Source organism: Telmatherina bonti, assembly GCF_933228915.1.
Source record: "Telmatherina bonti genome assembly, chromosome: 13".
NCBI lineage: Eukaryota > Metazoa > Chordata > Actinopteri > Atheriniformes > Telmatherinidae > Telmatherina > Telmatherina bonti.
Window position 1 is genome coordinate 18,055,095 of NC_136611.1, and position 26,215 is coordinate 18,081,309.

Below are 26,215 nucleotides of genomic sequence, written 5' to 3' on the forward strand. Positions count from 1 at the left end.
AAGTTTTTGTGTGTTACTTAAAAAGTCCGATTTAAAATGGAAATGCAATGCAGTTCTGGTTCTTTTAGAAAATGTATACAAGACTCAGTTCTGCTACAATGAGGGAACAACAACTGAAACTGTGAACTCCAGACCCACAGTATTAAGCAGTGACTGTAGTGTTTATAAATACTGTCACCTTAGTGACAGATTTTTCACATTCATGCCTTTACAAGAATAATAAAGTGTGGAAGGATTTAGACTTCATGTGAATAAAGACTGTCTATGACACACTGCTGCTATTGGCTATAAACCCAGCTGTAACTGCTAAAAATGTGCAGTGCCAAAAGTAAGAAATACTGTATTGGTCCTTAAGAATAACCTTAAGAGACAAATGGAAGGTTTTATTAAGCTTTTAATGCTGCCTCACAAAAGAATATTGTTTTGCAAGCATCGACGACTCTAGGTTATTAGCAAATGGAGACAACTCAGCATGACCCAACCTGTCAGTAAGACAATTTCTTATATATACATACATATATATATATATATATATATATATATGTATATATATATATATATATATATATATATATATATATATATATATATATATATATATATATACACATATATATATATACACACATGTATATGTAGCGAGAGAGAGAGAAAGAGAGAGAGATAGATAGACAGACAGACAAACAGACAAACAAACAGATGGACAGATAGATAGATAGATAGATAGATAGATAGATAGATAGATAGATAGATAGATAGATAGATAGATAGATAGACTGCATTTATTGGTAGGTGGAATTTATCTGATGACTTGCAGTTTAAAATGCACTCGGATTCCCAATATTTTCTCATTTATTTTTTAGATGGAGACCTTTTAATTGAAGCTGTAACATGCAAGTCTGTCTCATCACTGTTTAAATGAGAGCTGTGTCTGTGAACCACGACATTAGATGGGTAATGAATCTTGCAGATTTATATTTCAAATGGCAACCACATTAAAAATGTAAAACAAACAACAACAATGTCGGATAAACAAACTCATTTTGAAGGCAGTGGTAAATACTTTAAAGTCTATGCTGCTCAGTCACTTGGTTTGGCACTCATCCAACACACATTAGCAGTAACTCAAAAATGAAAAAGATTTAGTGATTTTTAGTGTTAACTGCATTCGTTTCTCACAGCCCAACCATACCAAAAGGTCACACTTAGCTCTCTTTTTCATCGTAGTTCACATTCTCTGTTATCATAAGTTGAGGTTTTACTACTGTTTTACATTTGTGATTAGTATAACGGGAAAAGATGAGCAATTTTTGTAAAAATTAGAGCAAAACTTGTGTTATGTACATGTCAAACAAAAATAAACTAACAAAATAAAAATAAAAAAAACAGAATGTGCACAGTTAATTGAAATTGTTTTTGCCTGTTTTGATGAAAATTTGATAAATGTGGGATGTACCCATTAGCATTAGCAGGAATGGAACAACTCTGTTAACCTGATTTTCCATTTCGTTTGTCTTTTACAGGATTCCCACTGTAATGCACCCAGTAATGCCACTTTTTGTCACCCCATCCATAAATTTGTTTATTCAAACCAGTCAAAGGAAAAATCCCTGTGATGCATGACTGTCTTTTACAGGCTTCTGCAAAAAGCTTTTGTTTTGTGTTTACCTTGGACACCCTATTGCCACGTCTGTAATAAATGTAAGATCCAGTGTAGATGAGGAAGAAAAAGATGTTGTGGCAGCGATTGTTGAGGTCGTAGCTACAGAATAGTAACAGAAGAGTAACAGTTGTGTTGTGACCATTGTGACAGACTTAACCTTTCACAGACCATAGTCTCGATAGTTTAAAGCCTATCCACACCTTGAAACATTATCCCACATGTTGGCCAGATACGTAACTAGCATATGGGTGATGACAGCAGTCTGGCTGACCTACTGGAAAGGTAGTATTTTAATTTAATGTTGATCAAATTGCACTGTTAAGGCTTTTCATCTATCTTTAGCTGTTATTGTGAAACATGGTGCAGTGTTGGCTTGTTCCCTCTCTGGTCTCTACATCTTTGATCACTGTGCATTTTTGTTGTCTTTACTGTCTTTAAAACTCCTCCATTCTCCTCCTGCCACATTTAAGTCTCAGGGCCTTTCTCAAATTTCAGTTCCCCATCTACTCCTCAGTATTTGTTGCTTTTTCTTGAGGAATCTGCTTTCAGCTGAGGCCTCATTAGACTGCTGTAACCGACCTTGCAGTAAATCTGAGAGAGGAATGGAATGGGCGTTTAACCCAGCCACTGCAATATCAGTATAAAGACTAAATCAATATTGATCTGAGAGGGATGAAAGAAAAAAAAAAGATAGACTGAACAACATCCATTGCAAAAGAAGAATTGAAATTGTCTGGATAAAAACAAAGGAAGACTAGATAAATAAATAAATAAATAAATAAAGGGGAATTAAGAGTTCTGCACTAGGACTTTGCATTGTTTATGCATGTAGGCCAGAGTCCCATAGATTAAAGTTGAGCTAATGTTTTTTATAGGACTTGATTGGTTAAATTTGTTCAGTTTTTAAGATGATGATGAAGCTGAGACATGTACCACAAAGATAACATTGTATATTTACACACTGTGTGGAGTAACTGAAAAGAATCATGTGTGATAGAGAAGACTGATAAATTACACATTACTTTGTTATTTAAATGAAACAAACATGTTACAACACTCATGGTCTCGCTTTCAGAGGTCCATAACTACTTCAGTGACCCCAGAGAGACCTTTTCATTGAAACCTTGTTCATGGGTCATAATCTCGTTATGGCTGCTCCAACCTTAAACGAAGCAGCTTGCAGGACTGACACTATGTTCCCAAAATACCCAGATGAAAGATAAAACGCCCTGGTTCCTTTGCTCCTCTCTCTTCTCTCCTCTCTTTTAGATCCCCCCTTTCCTCCCATTCCTCATTTTCTTCTTAATCCCCCCTTTACCCCGATCACCTCCTCCCCTTAGACTCCATGTTGCCTCCTCTCATACTCTCATCTCAACGTTCATATTGTCTCATTCATTTCTCCACCTCCTCTGTCTCCCTTACTCCACCCATGACTGAATCCCCTCCCTTTTCTCCTCCCATCATAACCTCTACCCATTCTTCAGCTCGTCCCCCTCTGCTTTTTTCCCCTCCTCCACCTTTCTCCTCCCCTCTGTCATTTACTAGTATAAAAGAGCATTGCATCCCTCTCTACCACTCTCACACATTCAGTGTGTATGCTGGGAAGGGTTTAGCCAAGGGCAAACAAGGAATACATTGCTTACCTGCCTGTAAAGCAATCATTTTCCTCTCTGGGATTTCTGCATAACAGGTACAGATTTTCAATTCATACAGTAATGAAATTAAATATCTTGTTGTATGGAGAGTTGTATGGAGCATCTAAAATTTTTTCTAGTGTGGATTTCCAAAGTGGAAACCTCTTGTATGTTTTATTTCTCTTTATTTTCCTTGGAGGTGTTTAACTTATCACAGATGCATGTGCAGTAATTGTATGATTATTAATCAATATTGAAACTCTGAAAGCTTATGGTGACTGTTTACATTTTCACTATATGATGTCAATTATTCACATCCTTTCATCCTTCCTTTGCATTGTCCTCTGTATCCCATATTTCCTTCCTTTGTGCTCCATATTTGAACATGCATTAGTAGATTATTCTTTTTAATTCGTTTGTTTTTTCTTACCATATGGTGACTAAGTAAGTAAGTAAGTAAGTAAGTAAGTAAATAAGTAAGAAAGTAAGTACGTGAGTAAAGGTTTATTTATATAGTGCCTTTCAAGATAAAATTCACAAAGCACTTCACAACTTCACATAAAAACATCAAGAAAAAAACACAAAAACCAAATAAAACTAAGTAAAAGCAAGATTAAAAAGAGTGTAAATTCTCACACGTGTTTATTTGTCCTTTCCTCCTTCTTCAAAGATCTTCAAAAGATATTAAGGAGCATTATCAAGTCAAGGAAAACCTGTTCTCAACAGCTGTTAACATCACATCAACATTGGAGCTGCAACAACATTTTCCCTGCTATCAACATTGCTTGAACAACATCTTCAGAGAGACCATGAGCAGTTACAGCATCACTCTCTTAGGCCCAGCCCCCTGGGGATTCAGGCTGCAAGGGGGAAAGGACTTCAACATGCCCCTCACCATCTCCAGGGTAAGACTAAATACACATGAAATATAGTCACAATCAAATGTGAAGACACTTTGGAAGACATAAAAATAGCAACAAGTCCATTCTAAATCATCTTATCTCAATCTGTAGGATTGCCTTAAATCTGATAGAAGTACATACCCATATTTTATTTCCACACACACTCATACCTGAGTGTGTGTTGTAAATGAGAACTTGTTTTCAACTGATTTTACCTGGTTAAATAAAGCTTCGATTAAAAAAAGAATATATATATATATATATTTATATCCAGTCATGAAGCCGGGCTAGTAGCAGAGTTGCATGCCTGCAATGTCGTTTGGACGATGAAACCTGACTTCTGTCCTTTCTTCCTACTTCAATATTCATCTTTCCACTCTCTTGTCTCACTTCTTCAGACCATTTCATCAGCCCCCACCACCACACCACTGATAGCTTAGCTGAATCATATGCCATCTGTCATGTATTGACCACACAGGAAACCTTCTCTAGTTTTCTTTGCATTCCACTTCACTTTGAGTGTCTGTGTTGAAAGAGGAGCAATCAAAGTTCTGGCACACAAATCCTCGCTTAATTAATTAACTTGATGGTCCCTTGGTTTTTATTCCTTGTAGCGTTTCCTCCAAGCGTTACCTCTCTTTGTACTTGCGCTCTGGTTCATTGACATGAGTATGATTCCCTTAATATTTGTACTGTATTGTGATCCTAAAAGGAGATAAGTTATTTTTAGGTTATTAAAGCTTCTATTAAATTCTGCTTAAATACACCCCCCCCCCCCCCCCCCCCCCCCACCCCGCACACAGACACTCCACCCCTTTTCCTCCCCATCCCCCTGTACAGAACACGTACACACAGAGGGTCCGAAAGAAGTCCCTGACAGCAGCAGTGCACAGACTTATGGCAACATGATGATGAATGGCTTGCCAGATACTGTGCCAATCCCCTTTGGGGCCATTTCGGGTTGCCATGTTTGGGTTATTACTTTGGATGTGATACTTTTCCCACTAACTTAAGCCATGTGAATGTTTTCCCCAGTTGTGTGTTTGCATGTGTATGTGTTTAAGTCTGGGACTTAGAGACAAGCATAGAGACAAGATTGTGAAAGACACTGCCTATAAAACAAAAAGGAAAAAAAATTAGCATAAAAAGCAACAACAAAAATACTGTCACATCTAAGATAACGGAAAGCTCTTCCACACATTATTAAATCACAAATAACAATGAGTGTTTTTCTTTTGTCACAAACAAAGGATTAATTCAATGTTGTGACATTAGTGTTGGTCTGTTTACATTGGGTTCTATGTTATAGAACAGTTGGCAACATGTAAACCAAATACTTAGCAGTCTGCTGAGACCTTATTTGGAGATTTAAAATGACTATTGGGGTCTGAAGTTTGAAGATGCTGGCAGGACTGTAATATGAAAGGTGTTGGAATCTTTTTATAAGGGTGCATTGACATCGGGACAGTCCGCTAGATTTGGCTCAGTTGTAGGGAGGTGTATCCATTTAGACCGAGATTGCATTCACGCGGCACTTTAGTCAAACGCGCCAAACCTTTATAATAATATATCTCCATTCCCACCAAATATGGTGCTCCACTAGTATTTAGCAAAAGAAAACTGAGAGCTTTAAATGCACCAAGACCTGCTTTTATAGGTGGACCGAGCCCGCTTCTTTAGCCCGAATCAGAATTTGGTTGGCGCATTCACATTTCCCCAAACAAAGCAGACTTTCCGAGCAAACGGACTCAGATTCGAATCAAAAAGGCTGTTGTGAATCCGCCCTAAAATGAAATACCCTGTGTTTGCACTTATTGTTTTCATTCTTTAGGCTTTAGTAGCCTTTAATTGACAGCTCAACAGGAATAAAGGTCAGGGAATGCGATGAATGAGAGGCAACAAAGGTCCACAGGTCAGGATTCAACTACTAAAATTGAGTTAAGAACTTTTTAATGTATTATTAAAACCTTGGTGGATAGTAGAGAACCATCATCTTTGAAGAAGAAATATGGTTGGAAAAGTAGTTGATAAATGCTGTTGGTGATCAGTTAAACTTTTGGTGAATTCTAAGCTAAGAAAAACTACAGTAGAACTCAGGGCATGTTTAGCAGTGAAAGTAAGAGCATTTCCACAAACACAATGCAAAAGGAACTTAACTGACTGAGACTAAACAGCTGTTTAGTTATTTGCTTATTATTTAGAATAACTGGAGAAAAGGGCTTCAATATCCAGGGTGCACAAAGACTGGACTGGAGTAATGAAAGTAGGCCATGTGGTCTGATGATTCAAGATTTACGCTGTTCCAGAGTGATGTGGACACCGAGGACTCAAGAGAAGCAGATAAAATGATTCAGCCATCATGCCTTGTGATATACAGTTATATGTGCCAGGAAAGAGTGGACACATATAACAAGAGACCACCTTTCAAATATTTTTTCTTTGTCTAAAATTTTCAGTAAACAGTAAAAATTTAAGGTTTTCCAGCAGAACAGTGAATTGCAGCAAGATGAAAAATGTTATTTACTTTACATGACTGTGGTTTTAATGTTGTGACTGATGAGTGTAGCACTTTAGGGAGAGGAGCTGATGACAGTTTGTCTTATACAAACATATGATGTCACTCTGCAGATCATCTATTTAGATCTGCCTCTCCCACCATTCTTATCACACCCTTGTCAGTAACATCCTATTTGCTTTTCTCCTTCTATGTACCTCTGTTTTGCTCTTCGATATAATGTAACACATGACTCACTCCTTACAAACATCAAGTTTTTAGCCTAGATACCAAGAGTTAGACAAAAGCCTAATCTTATCCGCCCTATTAAATCCAGTTTATGGTGATGAAGGGCAGTGCCTCTGGGTTCTGACTGCTGATCACTGACACATAGGCTTCTTTCTGCCAGTCTAACCATAGTGTTGGTTCTAAGAAGAGACCACAGAGTAGGGGTTATTAGAAAATGCAATACCACTGCCAAACCACACTTACCCTAACAGCTGCTGCTGCTGAGCTCAATACATATGTGAATATACTGTGTGTTTCATTTATGGCACAAAGTGTACCCACAGTACTATCACATTGTACCAGTATTGCATCATTGGACTGAGTTGTAATCACCATTGTATACCCTCACACTGCTCTTTATGTTGATTTTAAAATATCTACATTCAGGGGCCTTGCAGATCTATCGCTGCAATACATCTTGAAATGTTGGCGTCAGCATTGAGCACTATAGCTGCCATCAGTGAAAGGAACAAACCAGACAAGATTGGGAAGAAGACGAAGACGGCTGCAATGACAAGTGAACGAGACTCCTTTTGAAGAAAGGTTGTGTGAATGGTTGCAAACAACTTTATAGTGGTGTACTACAGCAACCAACCAATGTCAGACATGATGTCAGAATGTGTGAGTGGGCCCTGAACTCACCACTGGTGGATGAATTGACTTAATAACCATAGCAACACAAAAATATGCATGGGGGTATGAAGGGCAGAGATGTCTGATAATGCATAAAAGGACGGACCTACCACAAAATTGTCCTTTGTTGTTGATTGGCTGAAAGAGCTGTGCTGATGTAAGCCATGCCACTGTACCTACTGTATCATGTCTCTTTTAGCATTTGGATACCAAGGGTTTTTCTTGGATTTGGATATTTCAAACAAATCATAATGAAAGGATTTTAGATCAGCAGTGTGTAGAAGAATCCTGGCAAACCCCATCTAAACATGTAGGGAAAATACTTGACAAGAAAGTATCTAATGGGACTAAAAAAGTTTGACTTTTAGAGTCAATGCGTCATTTCATTCTCCTTCATGTTAATCTGGAGATAAAAGTTAACATTTTCCCTATTGTTTTTATTAAACAATATTTTTCCATGCATTACTTGAAGCATTCTAGGTGTTCAGCTAATTTTCAGTCTTTGAAAATATAATGTTGCTGAACATTTTGAACCCTTTCTCTGCAGGGTACTGTATAAAAATATACAAGCTAATTTTAGAACGTTGGTAGACTACATTGTAAAGAAGACACACCAAAGTTAGTGGGCACTTAATCTATAACAAACCTGTTTCATGGAAGAATGCACTCTCTGGAACTTCATCAGTGAAGGTTGCCTCTTGCTTCCCCAGAGATGCTTTTAAACAAGCAGTAATGACTTCCCACCATAACAGGTCTATCTCAGACTGTTTCCTTAGATAGTCTGTGTTTCTTTTCTCCATACTTTCTCTCTGATTGTAATTCCTCCCTTACAGTAATTGCTCTTAGATTCACATCATATAACTGACAAGGTCTTCAACCCTTGATTCCGAAAGGTTTGTGCCTTGATCATACATCCAGATAGCTACCAGAGCCAGCTGACAAAGCCCCCTGTGACTGAATAATACTTAAATCTGTTTTTAATAAAATATATACAATGTTTCCCTCTGAGGATCTTTTCATCTTAGGGAAATAATCCCAGATCCAGAAACAACAAATTATCATTTCCTCTCCCACAAATCAATGTGTCATAGTGTCCATGCAAGTGTGTTGGTGCACTTTTAGCCATGTTGTATTTTTGACCTGGTAACTGGTTTGTCGTTTCTGTATCCACAGCAGTATCCAGTGCTAATCCAGTGCTCTTTAAAATGTGTACACTTTGACATTACACTGCTTTGTTTGTGTTTGGTGATTGATCTTCTGTCATATAACTATTAATATATTTTGATAACTGCCTAAATGTATCAATATGTTGGTGTGTAGAGCTTGGCACACTGGACGGTAGCATCACTAACTGCTATTTGTAACAGTGTCACTTCACTGAAAAAAGAAATACATTGGAAAGCTGGAGAATGGGTGTGGCTTCTAATTACAAGACTTTGAACATTGTGTTTGCATCCAGTTTTCTTCTTTTCCTCGTCTTTCAGTGGCATCATTTAGTTTCTTTGAAGATGGTTTGTGTGAAGTACTCAAGATATATTTTTCCTGCAGTTGACACCAATCAGAGTGCTTCATTTGATGAGTCAAGTAAAACATATTTCTGACATGGGAGCTAAGCTAACACACAAACGTCCCCCCATCCCTCTTGTCTATAACAAATTTAAATTTTCAAAATTCAAGTGAATATTTGATACATGTGTAGTGTAGAATATGTCTATAGAGAAAGATTACACCACAACTGTTTTGCATTCGATATCAACATACTTTGCTGCTATTTTGTTTACTCTGTGTCATTATATGCATGGAAGATGCACACAATCTAAAAGATTCAAAGTGTTTGTGTTTTTCAAGGTATTTTATTCAATTTCAATAACACATGAATGGCCTTTTGAGTCACAGCTGAGAACTGGCAAGACATGTTCAACGATCACTATGATGCAATGTTGCAGAACACTACACATTCCAATGCAAGATATATATTTTTAAATATCCTCAGGAGAAAATCTACCTCAAATCTTGAAAGCCCTCGGATAGTAATGGTGTACAATAAGAAAACCTTATATTACAGACAACATACAAAAGGACTATTTCCTTTCCTTTCTTTCTTTCCTTTTTGGTGTGCATGCTCATAGAAGGGCTGTTTTTTTCGCCCCTAATGAATAGAATAATTTCTGGCCAGAAAACTTTTACAACCCTGGCAGGACAGCACAGCCAGGTCATAACATACTGCAGTAAGTTTACAATGAAGAAACTAGAATAACCTATTGTTATATGCAGCTCTAATGTATTTTCCACAGTAGCTGTTGATCCTGTATGTCTCCTCCATCTTCCTCTCAGGATACTGGATGCCTGGCTTGATCATGCTTATTCATGATACTTTTGTTTGATTGCAAAGACAGTGAAGAATAAAGGTGAAATGACTGTAGGCTCAGAAATGAAATCAATAAGAAGAAAGTAGAATTAGTATAACAACTTTTCTCGCTCCTTTAATGTTAATATCCCAAAGTACAGGAGGAATTAAAGAGTGTTAAGTACAAAATTATAATAATAATAATCTCACAAAAGAGGCAATATATCTATTTCTGAGAAAAAGTTAAGCTTATGAAGTGATGTCTGAAAATGAAAGCAAAAATGGTGGCCACACTGAGAGCTACTCAAACTGCTGACAATTTGTATTTATCAACATGAAGCTGATGAATGATGCCATGAAAAAATTTTTTTGGCAACTTGTTTCCTTTCAACAAGAAACTCCCAGTAAATGCTAAATCAGATACAAAGAGATGCACCATTGCATTTTTTTTTTTTTACAAGATCTATAAATAGTCTTTGGCAAAAATGTTGCATTCTTGTTAACATTTCGAACTTTCTTCAAACATGGTATAATTCTCATTTTTATATCCCATCCACTGGATTGAGACAAGTCCCAGCTCAACAGTTTAAAGCTCTGACAAAATCTTTTATCATGGCCAGTGAAGCAATAACTATAAACTAACATCAGAGGAATCTTTTCTTTTTTTTTTTTTTTTTTTTTTTTTTTCAGTTTTTGGGGGATGGCTAAAAGAAAAATGTTTATACTCACAAGCTTTGATTAGATAAGTGGGATTATGCTCGCATGGGGGAAACTGCTTGTATCCATGGCTGATATCTTCCCTAAATCTCCTATCCAAAGTTTTGTGTTTGATGTGAACCGTATGTTTATGCAGCTCTGACGGCTGTGGCTGCAATGACTCAGCTGTGGGAACTCTATTTGATAGAGCTTTTTCTTATTAGAATGTCCTGCATGAACATAAAGTAAAAATCGGCCATTTAAACACTGATGCACATATGCTTTAGGGTAAAAAAAAAGAAGATATTTTCAAATATTTTCATACTTCTGAAGGTTTGTCAGTATGTATTTGTGATAGTGTTTGCCAGGCAGCTTGAGACGGCAGGGGCATGGGCACTGTGCACTGTGTACTTTTACAAAGTACTTTTGAGTTCTTTACTTCATGTCTTGCAGTTTAATGTTATATTGATTCTGGATATTGAAGTTCACTTTTTGCTTTTATAGGAGATTATCTTGATACTGTGCACTGTGCACTCTTTTCCACTTTTTGAACGAGTTTTTAGTTTAAGATGAGTGTTTTCATAGTGCAGTTTATAGATTTCCTACTATTTTCAAGAGCTTTAGGGTGGGTGAAGCCAAACTGGTCCCTTTGCCTCATGCAGATGTATGGTAAATAGACATTTCGTGTCAAGAAGAATACTCTAAAATCCAACCTGAAATCCTTATCTTCTAGAAGAAAAATTAAAGTAAATGTTCCTGAAAAGCTGCAAATGAAAGCAACTTTCATGTATGTTTGACTTAGAAGGTGTTTGTGTGTTCGGCTCTCTGTGTTCCAGTCACAGTGCGATGTGAATCATCTGCCTGTCATCTCTGTCACTGCAAGTGCTGAAAGCATGTATTGTTCAAAGCACTCAGGCCAGTCAGTGGATGTTCAAACCAGACAATATGTCAGCAATCCAGCAAAGTCTCTTTTTAAAAAACTGTGTTGAAAAGCACAAAGCACTTGGACAGTGTCTGTGCTGAAGCCTGACATGGCTGAAGGCATAATGGCAAGTTATCTGCGTTTGAAAGCTTTAATACACCACATGTGTGTTTCTCTTTTTGTTTTATCAAGCGATGACACGAGCGTTGACCCTTTCACATTTCACTCGTACATGAATGCATAATAAGGAAGCAGCATTTTATCCAGGCTTAATATTTGTTGAAAGTATGAGGAAAGTTTGAAAAAAAAAAAGAAAAGTGCAGGTAACGGCAGATGTCAGCATTTTAAAACTTTGATATTCAGTTTTTGATTTATTCTTTTTTGTGCCCATTTCGAGTTTTTTAAAAAAAATATTTAATTGTAAGTTTCTCAAGACCACTTAACAAGTACCACTCAGATAAAACAGAGACAAATGGAGTGTCTTTTATTTATTATCAGCAGTTGAAATCTCTTTATGATCTAACAGAAGTGTGTCTGTGCCTAACTATATTGATTGGACATAATTAACAGGGTACACAGCTGACCACACAGCTCTGGATTGAATGCAAAGCATTAAGTCAACAGAGTTTACATGAGACCGTGCTGAGACACAGATGAGCAGATAGACATGCTTAATGGACAGTAGACTCCATTAGTTTGAAATGAAAAGTTTGGAAACAATAGCAGAGCTCTTGTATTAAACAGGAAGGATGATGAATTGGTCAGACTGATCACCAGCAAGCCACAGTCACAACAAATGGCATTCTGGGTTCATTTGTGGAGATTATAGATTATAAATTCAAGTTCTTTAACCCTTTAAAGCCAGACCCATGAAAAAAATTGGTTAGAAAAGTCAATTTTTTTATTTGAGGTCTTTACTTGGCCTTTTAACAATATGTATATAAAACTTAAACATTTTATGGTTGGGATATTTACCATTTGTCACCATGTAATGATTCAAAATTATTATAGAGTACATTATTATCTTCTGCATCCTGGTACCTGTTAAGGGGAAGAAGACAATAATCAGATTGTGTTCAATTTTGAGCAAATTTTTTTACCATAAAGTGATCAAATGTTTGTGTAAAAATTATGATACGTTTTTCTTTATAGAGTTAAAGTGACAAATCAGTCTGGGAATTTGCCAAGACACCTGAACGGTTTAGGCTATTAAATGGAACAACTTTTTGGTCAACATATGGTCACACGTACCAAAGATGTGTGCAGGAATCTAATCGCAGAACACCACAACTTTATACCATTCCTACAGTCAATGATATTTTCAGCATCTTTATGTTGGGATGTTATACTGTGGCTAGGATGAATGTAAAGACAAGCACAAATATTTTTGCTTTAGGCCATATTTTGATTTCAAGTTAATATATTTTTTATGGCCCACAACAATTAATAAGCGGAATAGAAAATGAATGAATAAATATTTTACATGGTGATCAGACTCATTGGCTTGGCCTATAGGGGTTACATTTCACCAAAGCAATTGAGAAACAATAACATAACATATGGCTGGCTTTGGGAAAAATGTGGAAGTCCTACGTTCACAAAAAGCCAAACTCTCTGGGTCTGAATCCCTTTCAGCATCTCTGGAAAGATCCAAACGTAGCTGTAAACTGATCTGACAGAGCTTAGACCTTTAGGTCATGAGGGATTACAGAAACTTGCAAAGGAAATGTGTGCCAAGCCCCAAGAATTCTTTCTAAAAAATATTTAGGGATGTCACTGTAATTGTAGCTAATAAAAACAGTAACGAAAAAAGAGAAAAAATAGCACTATCTTTATATGATGGAAGATTATGACACATTTTTGACTAAATTACATCAGATTTATAACATTATTGAGAGCACTCATGTCATGTTATGACTGGCTGGCATTTTGGGTATTTCTTCAATATGAAGTTAGAAGGTGACATTTACTCACGTTGAATTGTTTATACATTTATGATGTGCTCCAGTATCACAAGACCAGCTGGTTGATCAGTTTGAAGTGCTTGAAATTCACTATTGAACTGATCATCCAACTGAAACGTAAAGTTTTTCCATACACTTAGCTTGGATCTATTTTTTTATTTTTTATTTTTTATTTTTTCACATTGCAACTGACCCCCTGCTACACCTGCAGTTCGACATGATTTTATCATTGTGCAGGATGTCTATTATCAGTATCATCTATGGTTTATTTTTCTTGTAGCCAACAATATACACAAACCATGTATGTGTGTTTTCTGTCTGTTAGCTCCAGTGGATGTGTGGGCTGTGTATGCACTGCTGCTTTCTGTCAAGGCCAAAGAAAAAGAACCATAAATTTAACACCCTGGGAAAATGTAAGTGTTGGCTCAGTGAATGTAGAGATTATTTGTATTCCTGTTTCTTATTTTCTCAATGATTTGTTGAGCTGTCTTTGATATGAAAATTGAACCTACTTTGGGCTTTGAAACCTTTTTTATCATCTTGATTGAAAACAAATGTTTGAATTCGGAAATGCATTTCTAAGCAGCACAAATAACTGCTTCAGACATGTGGAATTAAGACGTCTATAACAGATACTTGCAACACACACACACACACACACACACACACACACACACACACACATACACACAAAAGCTTTTCTCCCATGTACTTAACTAATCTGATTGAACTGACGTTTCATGTAAAGCTGCAAGAATAATGTGTGTGGAAAGGAGAAAATTTATATGTGTGGAGGGCAAGAGCAAAGACCTTTTATGTAAAACACGTCATTGAACATTTTGTGGCTTGGTCCATTGCAATTTTAGAGTTGTTAGTATGAACACACCCCTGGAAACAGGTCATTTGTGCCCACATCTTCAATGAACCTAGCGGCAATTATTTTCTCTTATCATTCATTTTCTTCTTTCCGTTCCATATGAACAAGTTTAATCAATGTTAAGGCAATCCCTTATTAGAGTGTTCTTCCAGCTCTACGTTCTTAAGAATGGTGGTGGGTGATGTTGCGTGCGTCGAACTAATATGACTATAAAAGGTTGGGGCTGCAGAGCCTTTACACTAATCCTGGGGCAGAGCCTCTTTTATTAGCTCTGCCTGTGTCTGTCTGTAAGTGTGTGTCTGTGAATGTGTAGGTGTGTCTATGTAGGATAGATAAGGACAGAGGAAAAGAAACACTGTCTTGTAAAAGCACTAAGTTTAATAGCTAGACTTCATGTACTACATGAGACGCTTTGTAGGTAGGACTAACACAAAAGTGTTTTTTGTGTTTGTGTGTGTTCAGTGAAGTGGCATGTGTGGTCCTTTTGGTGTCAAAAGAAACATATGACCTCACTCCCATTTGGATACACTTAGAGCTTGTGTGTGACCAAGAATGGTCCGAACTGTAGCTGCAAGGTGTTTCTAAAAACAAAAAACTTTAACTCTCTCACTAAACTCCTTTATCTTTTTCTTTTTTATCCAGTTCGATCATTTTCTTCTGGTTATTGTGATGGTACTTGCCCAGTATGTTGGGAATTGAAAGATGACTTTACATTTGAACTGGATAACACACTTTAGCCTCACGGGAAGCGAAGAAGAGATAGATCCTACGCATGTTTCCAAATCTGTCACTGTGTTCCCCCAGCCAACTGATAAGAGAAGCTCTGACTAATATGTCACATGTTTGTGATGGTGACAGTTAAAGATAGTAACCTCAATGACTTACATTTTTTAAAAAAAAAGGACAAAAAAAGTCACATTATTGATGAAAATAGAAATATTTGCTGAAGAAATTCCACTAAAGTGACATCACAAAATCTGACTTTCCTGGCTTTTTTCCTTTACTCAGGTAACACATCCTGTGATGTTACCCAAAAGATCCAACACAGTGCACAAAAGCAGAAATGTATAATCTAGTTTAAATAGGATTTTCCTCGTAAGACTCATTCATACATTCTTTTTTATTCAACCTTTGCTGCCTTTGCTACTTTAAAAAAAACTGTGCAAAGTATGACTTCTATTGCTCACCCAAAGATTGATCTTTAAAAGCATTTGTTGATATAAAAATTGTTTTGGTGTTTACATTTTAATCTGACATGAGTATGAATCTATGAAGATTGTTGTTTACAGGGACACAAATGGAATGATGACGTGCCACATGTTGAAAAGCAGGGTTACAATTCATGAGAGGTTTTCCGTTGTATCTTGAATCTGTTTCAAATTAGACAATTTCCTCCAGAGTGGAAGTGCAGCAGTTAAACTTTGTTTATATATTTAAAGCACGCCTAAAAAAATCACAATGGACTCTCAAAAAAGAGATAAGAGTAGCGTGTTTATATTTTATGAAGTGTGGAAACTGGACAGCCATCAATTACTGTTCCTGTCAAGTCCCATAAAAACGGTAAATGACGCAACATATGGCACTCTATTGTCTTTTTGTCACCTTTTTAACAACATTTTTCAACTGAAATTAACTGCATAATTGCTTTTTATGGGGTTTAAATGCCTTTTGCTTTATTTTAATAGTGAAGTAACAGTACAAGGAGTCTTAATTTCATTCTCACCTTGCACAAACATCATTAAACAACAACATCTGTGGCTGGTACAGCTTTGCTGTGAACAAATTCTATCAGCCAATTTACAATTTGCAAAACTTACAAAGTTTGTTATATCAATTTGCAAAGTGCGACTTTAATATGAAGAAGACAATTTTGGATTTTGACTGTCAGAATAAAACTTACCATGTTTTACTGCTCGTTTCCACACAAGCTTTTAGGCTAAACCAGGTGTTTACAGTAAAAAAAAAAAAAGTAAATTTTTTATCAAAAAATGACTGGATGATTAAATGAGAGACAATAATATAGAAATCGGACAGGTATTTATATGTAAAGCATACTGTTGGTGTGGAACAGCATGTAAGCCCAGCTTGGTAGCGATCCATTAAATAAAAACATGGAGGTTAGACACGCATCACGCAGAAGACCCATCATCATGTGGTAAAGAGTCAGGTCTTTAATGAGCTTTTTTCTGAATCATTTTTGGAACAAAATACATCATTAAATCCTCATCATTAAATACAGTGAATGTTTACTTCCTGCATCACATCAACCCACCTCTCTGCCCATTGTCCTTACTATAATCCTGCTGGTGATGTAGATAATTATAGCTGTTTGTGTTTTTTGTGTTTGTGCAGCTGACGGATGGTGGGAAGGCAGCTAAAGGTGGTATCGCTGTGGGAGACATGGTTCTTTCCATTGATGGTGTTGCTACAGAGGGCATGAACCACCTGGAGGCCCAGAACAAAATCAAGAGCTGCACTGGCAACCTCAGCCTCACTCTGCAGAAGTAAGCAATGACCTCACATGCAGCATTTCCCCTGTTGCTATACTGAAACCAAGCCACACCGCTTTACAGTGATTTAATGTGAGAGCATGAGCTGGTTGTCCTTGTATCCATGACAACACAGGATCCATACACTCCAGAGAAAATAACCTCTCTGCATCATATTTAAATGTCTCCCCTTTCACTTCGGGACATCCTACATCCAGGCAGATGTTCAATGTTGTTGCAGGAGTTAATCTTAGCTCCAACACACATCAACACCATTTGTTCTGCCTCTTCTTCCATTTCCTGATGTAGAGAGGGATAACTGAAATCGCAGGGAGAGCTTTAGACATGTTGTCCACCACCTCTTCCCCAAGGTCCACTCCTCAGTATTTTGTAAAACGTGCACAACGTGGCTGATTTATCTCAAGCATTTCTGTTATATAGTGTATGTGTGGCTTCATGTTGTCATGTGGTTTGAATTGTCTGGCTCTTTGGCAGCAGCTGTAAGTGTGTGTTTTTACTCACACACTGTGAAATGTTCAAGGGTTTAACACTTATATAGTTGGATTCTAGATCAAGAAAGAAAGCCAAATAACAGTAATCAATCCATATATTTGGCAGGATTAGATTAATTTACCAAATGTTTGCTGATATAATAAAATGCACAAGGCTCTTTTATCTGCTTTGTTGTATCCCCATAGTTATGTTCATTTCTTCTTTCCATCAGCCCTCCTCTCATTTGAGCCTAACTGAGCATACCCTATAATTTGTGTCCAAATGATGACAGATTGAAGATGTTTACTTTTGGTCAAGTGAAAGAAAACATACTGAAACCTCACATAGCTCTTTGTAACTCAATGTCAGTATGAGGTTTTGTGTATGTATTTTTTGTGGTGGCTCATAGACATCCATGATCCAGTTCTCTTGTTATGATGAGGAAAACAGGTGTCAGAGTATCGCTTGGCCACAGATCATCAGTGAGTGAGTTATTTGTCAAAGTGGAGACTCTTATTCAGATGTGTGACTAGATTTTTATACCAAGGAAGGTGGTTCTGAGTATAGAAGATATGCAGTCTCTGAAACCAAAGGTTTCCAGCAGTTGCCAGTTGGCCTGCTCTGTAAATCTGATGAGACAGAGAAACAATATTGAAAGATGGTCAAAGTAAAACTGAACAAAAACTATGACATCTCATAAACCATTTAAATATCTTGAAAGTAAAGTGGGAAAATAAGATAGATTAATACAAGGTACATCTGACCTTTCATGCATTTATTATAGATTTGATTTGATTTATATTGTAATTCATGCCCATACTTGCTACTTGACTAATCTTTACCCATTTCAAACAGTTGATGTGAAATCTGTCTTATCTGTGTCAAAAAGTTGCACTTGATACATTTAAATGCTGCTGGCTCTGGTGGTCTCCCTTGACCCATAGACCCCAATAGACTGTCTTGCTTCTGTGACTGCCTCCTCTGCCAGCTCAGAGACAGATCAGTTTTAATCTGCTTCTGTATTTTACTAGACAAGTTAAAAGGTTGAAAAAAATTGATATTTGAAAGCGTTTTGTAGAACGTCTAAGTTTAGAAGATTCCCTTATATTTTTTTCATGCTTTAAGCAGTAAAATAGCTAAAAAATAATTACAATTATACAAAAATGTTCTGATCTTATGCAGAAACACCTGTTGATGAACTTTCATAAATATTGTGTTTTAAACTACCATGTTTAATAATCAATTGAAATATATGGAAGAAACCGTTCATAACATTATTGTGTTATCAATCATTAATGGGGACCCCATGCTTCACTTTCTGCTTCATTAGAATACTTTAGAGATTAAAAGACTGACAGTAATATGCATCCATTCCCCTGACTCAGTTTACAAGAAGAAAAAATATAGTTTTAAGGTTTCTGTTTATTTGTGGCTGGCAATCACTGGCTCTTTCATGGTTCTGTATATTTAAATAGTGTCATGTCGAGGTCAACAACTGCATTTTATTGGGTTTAGAGGAACAAACTAATCTAGTCCCATGTCTCTTTTAGTCTTTATAGGTAACATTCGCTTCCTTTTTCCTTTTTGCCTGCACATTATGAGTGGGTTTGTCACTGGGTCACACCACAAATAAAACGATGATATCAAGAACATACAGACAAAGGTTAAAGATCCACATGGCGTCTGTGTGTACTGTGAAAGAAGACAGGCTGTTGTTCCTTTACCAAAGAAAGAATTAATGAGGGGAAGAGATGGCCAACAGATGTGTGGAAGTCATAAAAGGAAAAGCTGTAAATGGGCTTCTACAAGAAGGTTTTAAACTGATATAGAGCACAATTAATCCTGGCTAAATTTGGGATGTAAGAAAGCCAAATGATCCTGGCACAGACCCATCTTCTCTGCCAAGGTAAAGGCTGAAGCAGAAGCTTGATTTACTTACTGTAAATGCATGATCATGAATACCATGGTAACCAGAATAATAAATTACAGGTCAGCATTAATTTCTCGGTAAGGCTTTCTTTGTACAGAAATATTTCTGCTGCATGCAAGTCACTTACTTTTACATTTTAAATAACTGGAGAAACAAAAAGTTCAACTAACTTTTTTTTGGCATCATTTAACATATTAACTTGATTGGAACTGGAGAAGTCTGTGAACCCATCATGTTTGTAAATAGTCATTAATCTTAGGTGCCCAGCTGTTGCAGTCCTCAATTCAGTTTTTGATAAGTTTCTAAATGCGGATGGGCGTAGCTTAAGTACCCCTTTGACTGACTACTGGCAACATATAACCACATTTATTTTAGATTATTTTATGATTTATTTCTATGACCAAACTGCATTTGATTACAACTGCACAAATCTGCAGATGTGGTGTGTAAATTGAATGACATGGACAGAAGTCTTTTGGTTTATCATAGTGTGACCGAGGGAGCTAGGTAAAACTTTCTGTGGACTTTTAAAGATTGCACACACTCTTTACCCAGGAAATGGATACAGTTTATTTGTTATTTTACTGAAGACTTCTATCTTGGCATGAGTTTTTCTTCCATCTAGAAAAGTGCTTTGTGCCACAATGTTGGTAATAAGTTTCAAAGAACTAACTTGGATCATGGCTTTTGAAGCCTTGCTGCCTGTTATCGTAAGTCCCTTGCTGTGACAGTGGGATATAAAGACATGTCCCACAACCAGGAAACATTAGAAAGGAAAAAGCCGAAAAAAGTCAGAGGAGGTTAATGGCAGCTACAGCACATCAAGGAGATGAAAGAGAGACGCATAAACAGTAACTAAGATGGATTCTTCAAGGACCACCAAAATTTGATCAACTTGGGTGCCATCTGTAAACCATAGATCATCTTGCTTAATGGAACAGGCAAGAATGTTAAAACATCACTGGTCCTTGTTCAGACCCATATAGCTCCATAAAGTTTTACTATGATGAGTTAGGCACAGCTGTGGAAAAAAAAATCTGTTGGGTTTCTGGGAACTTTTCTTTTTCAATGAATCACTTTTCCATTCTCATCTTAGTGCAGTGTCAAGCTGAATTCCTTTTGATGAAACCAATAAAAACAGCCAATATCTTGTTTGCTTAATGGACTGTTTCATTATGAGAAACTGGCCGGCACATGTGGAGCACATGTGTCAATAACATACCCGCATGCCCACACATCTGCCACACATGAACACATGCACATGGTAGGTTTTGGAAAGTTCAACTGAATGCCAAAGACTTCCACAGCTATTATTTGGTTCTAAATGATTTATCAACAGATTGATCATTTAGACTAATAATTGTGGCAGAACAAAACCAAAATACTACTATTGACTGTTAGTTGTAACTAAAAATATTTGATAAAATTAGCAAACATTTACTTTGCAATGAGTAGAATCATTATAAACATGGATGAAAAGTTCACATTTTTGAAGCTGAAATTAATAAAGATCCCAAAAAGAGATTAATTTCTTTCCACCAGATGTTGCAGCCTTATTTTAACAGTCAGGTCAAAGAAACAAAAGAAAAAAGGGGAAAGACTAATATTTGAAGGAAAAAGGAATGATGATGGACAGAAAACCAATATGTTAGAGGTGTACTGAGAAATAAAAAAAAAGACATGGTTTCATGTCTTCCATTTATACTATATAAGTATGTGGCTAGATGAAAGTGAGGTGGAGAAAAGCCAAGATAGAGGAAGCTGATACTTGTGATGAATCTGAATGGTAGAAAAAGAAGTTTGGAAGTGGGATGGAAGCATTTTCATGAAAAAAAATGAAGTTGGGCTTTGGGAATTTCTGGAATTACAAAAGCAGGAGTATATTTCCTCCTTGCTGAAAGCTTTGTCCCGAGGCAGTCCTGGTAGTACAGCACAATCACAAAGTTTCACCACTTTAATTAGCTTGTTCAGAAAAGCAATTATTCCATGTAAAATTATGCCAAAGCATTAAACTGTTCATTTCACGCAATTATCCTGTTTTTCAACAAAACCACCTTTGTATTTCACTGGTATGTGTTTCAACTGGCAGTGTGTGGCTAAATGTTTTATTCCCTGCAGTAGAGCTTTTTCAGACCCAGGACTATTTGATGAGCTTGTGTGAATGTGTGTGTTTGAGTGTTTACTATGTTAAAGGGTTCAGTTCTATTGTCAGAGGGAGTTACAGGTACAAACTTCATATCAGCTGACTTGATATACTTTCAGATAGGTCTGACATTACGTTTTATGTCTGTGTTGTCCTTTCAGATTCATGGCTAAGTTTGATTTGAGCCAGATTTCTCACTATGCATTTAAATAGTTACTTAATGATAACATGATGAGCTAAAAAAGGAAAGTTTATAATACTCTACTTACATAATTTTTAAATACATCTGTCCTTTTTTATTACAGATACATACAGTACCATTCAAAATGCCTGGACTCATGATGTTTTAACATATTCAGCATCTGTTATGGACAATAGTGATAAAACATTGAAGATACATTTATTGCATGAAGGTGGACCATAGCAAAACGTGCAAAAGTAAATGATTGAATTAACACAGAGGAAACTTTTTTCTAAATGTTCCATTTCTCCTATTTCATCACTGAGATAATCTCCAACTGTTACAACGACTTGAAACTGGGTAATTGACGACGTTTACCTTTAAGACAACTTTCTTAATGGTTGTCGTTACATAAATGTATAAAAGTGATATCAGGCAAAAAAATATGAGCTGTAATAGAAGTTAGATAAACAGGATTGGGCTCTAAATACCTTGTCTATGTTATTTTTAAATGAAAATTTCCATTTGTTATCATTTACGATACACCAGATTACACTGCTGTTTTGCTGCAGTGGCTGTATATTATAGCAACAGTTGAAAAGGAAGTTTAACTCACTTTAATTTCATTATTACATTGGACAAGCATGCAGCCCATTACAGTTACTGAAAGAAATAGAGAAAATTTTTTTTCCTCTTACAGCAAATTCATGCACACAAACTCTCTAAGGCATACAAAACTAACACACACATGCAAAGATTTCACATAAAATAACTCAAGCAGCTGCCTGAGTTATTTTAAGTCTGGAAGTGGGCCTGAGCGTCGGCAAGGGGTTGTGAGAGGGAAGTTTACGTAGTGTTGGGTATATGATTTCAGTTTGTTTATGCTGTGTTCTCTAAAAAGAAACGTCACAGTCCATGAGTTATGCTGGATACGCTGATGCTTGTGTAGCCAGAAAACACAGGAACATGTGTGTGTGAATGCGCTGATAAATTTTCTTAGCCTGGTGGTCAAGCATTAATTGCCAAGGTACTGGTTAGTTTTAGAAAGGAGTGTGATGCACTTACTTTCCATAATCTGTATGAATCCAGAATGCATGCACATCTGCTTTAGTTCATATCTCAATAAAACCTGAGACTGTGTGTGTGTGCATACCAAGCTAACAGCTTCTCATCGTATCAGAAATATGAGAAAGCCTGAGTTACATAATTGGTCATGTGATTTATGGAGGGCACGTTGTCAGTTACCTGACTGAAGGTAATACTGATACTTTAACAAAGTGATGTATTACCTTGGTTTTTAGCTATCACACTGAAATAGGACCCGCCGTGGATGTACGCTTTCTTAGAACTGACCTGCTTTTAACAAGAACAACATGTTTGCATGAGCATGGCTTTCATGGAAAGAGATAATTGGTCATTTTCGTCCACACAAATATGAGTTTATGCAACTCCATTGCTTTACTGAAAGAGCTGTGATGGACAGTATATCTGTAACTCCCACCTGGTCATTTTAAGGGTTTTTGCTAAAGCAAAGCCTACAGAAGAAGAAGTGCATATTCATATGCTGTACTATGGGGGAGCATTACCATTTATACATACTAACAAAGAAAAGAAAACTGATCATGCATACAGTGCAAGTAGTGCATTTGTGTCTTGATTTTCTACAACTTAAAAGGTTTGTAGTGTAACTACAGAGATACACAGCTTGCTGTACTGATCATTTCTCTATGTGCAGCTGCCATTGTCACTTACTGAGTTCTGATGTTAGCCAGAGATGATCCTAAGCCAAGAGCACTAAACTGGTCCACCTGTCTCTGTCTTTAACTGGTCTCTCATATCTGCCAAAGATCATTTAAAAGTGATGGCCATCATATTTGGCAAGGCCTGACAAATTCACCGGTAATAACCTAAAGCCAAAGAGAAGGGAAAGCTGCAGCTTGACACACCTGTCTCTGCCTGTCTTTTTCAAATAATTTGGTCTTGCCAAAGAAAATACAAATCCCAGGAATGTTAAGGTCTGTGGAGGTAGCCCACCGGTATTATGCAGCCAGGAACACTATGTTAAGCTCAACCGTCTCTACTGGGTTTTTGTTTTTTACTTCTCTTTTCTTTTTCTTTTGTGCTGTTTGCCCAACGTATATATCTTACATGAAACCACTCCTCTTCAGGTCATTAATGTCAAATGAACCCAATCAGGCAGCTAACATATAGTCAAGACTCATATATTTTACCTGATTAAAGGAGAAACATTTGAAGCTACATGTCATTTGGTAAGAGTAATTACATTAAGTGATGCCAAGAGTACACAACACAATGAACTGAGGAGATTTGTTCCAAATAAAACAAGCAAACGACCATTTAATAAATTCTAATTAAAATACTTTAAAAGTAAATACACAGTAATGACCCAGAGACAATTTACCATCTTTTCTGATCGGTCACGTCTTCGGTTTTATGTCTATGTTGTCCGTTCAGATTCACGACTAAATTAGATTTCAGCCAAATTTCTCACAATGCATTTCTATAGTTACTTAATCACATGACACCATGATGATCTCAAAAAGGACAGTTTATAATACTGTACTTACATAGTTTTAAATACTTCTGTCCTTTTTATCATCAATACATACAGTACCATTCAAAATGTCTGGAGATACTAGCACATGATTTTTGAACATATTCCTTGTATGTTACACAAAGCGTTATGTCTTGATAGGAAAATATAGAAGATTCTCTATAAATGTAGATGTTCAAACTTTCTGAAGCGTAGCAATTCACTGCGCTCATCTTCTGAATGTGCTGTTTTTATAGTGGAAAGGAAAAGCTAAGACAGGGTCAGGTATTTGTTCAGTCCCAGAGCCAGGATTATTTTATACTCACTGTCTCATCACTCTGACATGAGTTTATAGGTTTTTAATGGATGTGGCTGTCAGTCACTTAGCAACCGTTTGGTATGTGTGTGATAAGATGAAGAAAGACAAACCAAGAAATGAGTTATAGATGGACAATAATTAAATGTTAAAAAAAATATGACAAAACCTTTAAAACAAGTTAACTATAAATGATCATTGAGAAATATATTGCATTTTTGAAGCAAATCTCTTTGATTGACTCACAACAATATACCAAACCCCCTCAAGGGACCTAAAGCCAGATGCTGCTCTGGCCATGGATCATTTTTATGAGCAGATTGTCTCAGTACTGACAGGTGAATCCAGTTGGTGTCTTGTTTAGTTATATATCTGTAATCTTTGATGGGTTGCAGTGTTTCTATTCTGTGGGCTCCCTGGCAAACAAACAAACAAAAAAAGAATATCAAGCACATTTACACTGCTAAAACAAAATATCTGGAACACATAATCATTAGCATGTAACTCACACTTCTGGGATATCAATCTGCCTCACAAGGTAAAGGGCCACTATCCTATGTGGCCTTTGTATCCTGTGTGTTGCGTTTCAACACATCTGACTGAAATTATTGGGTTATTGTGAAAAAGTTGACAAGAAGTTGTTGGATCCATTTGATTTGGATCAGGAGTGGAACAGCAAGACCTGCAGGATATCCCTTAAGGACTGGAATTTGACACCCCTGAATCAGGATGTAACACTGTCTATGAAACAATTTCCCCTGCAGTTGTTCAGATGAAACAAACAGGTGGAAATGAGAGGTAATATTAAGACAGCCACTATAAAGGAATGATCCTGCTGGTGTCAGCCACAGACCATTTCCCTGTCTTCTTCCTTCATTCTGATGAACTTGTGGTCATGTTTAAATTTTACCACTGACCTCATCTCTACAGGTAACATTAATGCTTAAGTAGTGCAGCTCAAACAGGATGGCACATCAATGCACACTGTGGCAAGAAAGTTTGCTGCTTTTTAGCCCAGTGTTGAAGACATGAAGGATATACCAGGAGATAAGCCAGTGAACAAGTAGGCGCAGAAGAGGCCATATGAGGACAACAGCGGAGCAGCAGGAACACCAACTGCTTCTTGGTACAAGGAGGAACAGGAGGAACACTGCCAAAGTTGTAAAAAAATTATATCCAGCAGGCTAATAATGTTTTGACTCAGACTGTCAGAAACAAACTCTGAGTGTGGTATGAGCGACCATTGTCCACATGTGGAGTCCAATTTGCTTTTTGCCTGAGAACACCAGAATTGGCAGATTCACTATTTGTGTCCTGCGCTCTTCATGGATGAGAGCAGGTTCACATTTACCATGTTTACAAGAGAGAATCAGGTGATGCCGTTGAAAATGTCCTGTTGCCTGCAACGTCCTCCAGCATGACTGATTCTGCAATCTGTCAGTGATAGCTTGAAGAGACATATACTTGGAGGGCAGAACAGACCTCCATGTGCTAGTCACAGGTAACTTGACTGCCATTATGTACTGGGAAGAGATCCTCAGACCCATTGTCAGACCACATGCATGGGATCTGGATTTCTTCTTTTGCATGGCAATGCACACCCTGATCTTACTGGGGTGTGTCAGCAGTACCTGCATGACAAAGGCATTAGTGCATCAGGCCTGGCCTTACCAGACCCATTAATCCAGCA

General features: G+C 37.0%; 1 protein-coding gene across 1 annotated transcript in view; it reads left to right on the forward strand.

Moving 5' to 3' along the window:
- The first annotated feature begins 3,217 nt into the window (after positions 1-3,217).
- Positions 3,218-26,215, forward strand: part of pdlim5a (PDZ and LIM domain 5a) — a 67,472-nt gene continuing 44,474 nt past the window's right edge. Inside the window, exons 1-3 of the mRNA XM_079251648.1 lie at positions 3,218-3,353; positions 3,968-4,202; positions 16,773-16,924. Coding sequence (XP_079107774.1) covers positions 4,107-4,202; positions 16,773-16,924 — 248 coding nt within the window. The 5' untranslated portion in view covers positions 3,218-3,353; positions 3,968-4,106. The remainder of the gene's footprint in view (positions 3,354-3,967; positions 4,203-16,772; positions 16,925-26,215) is intronic.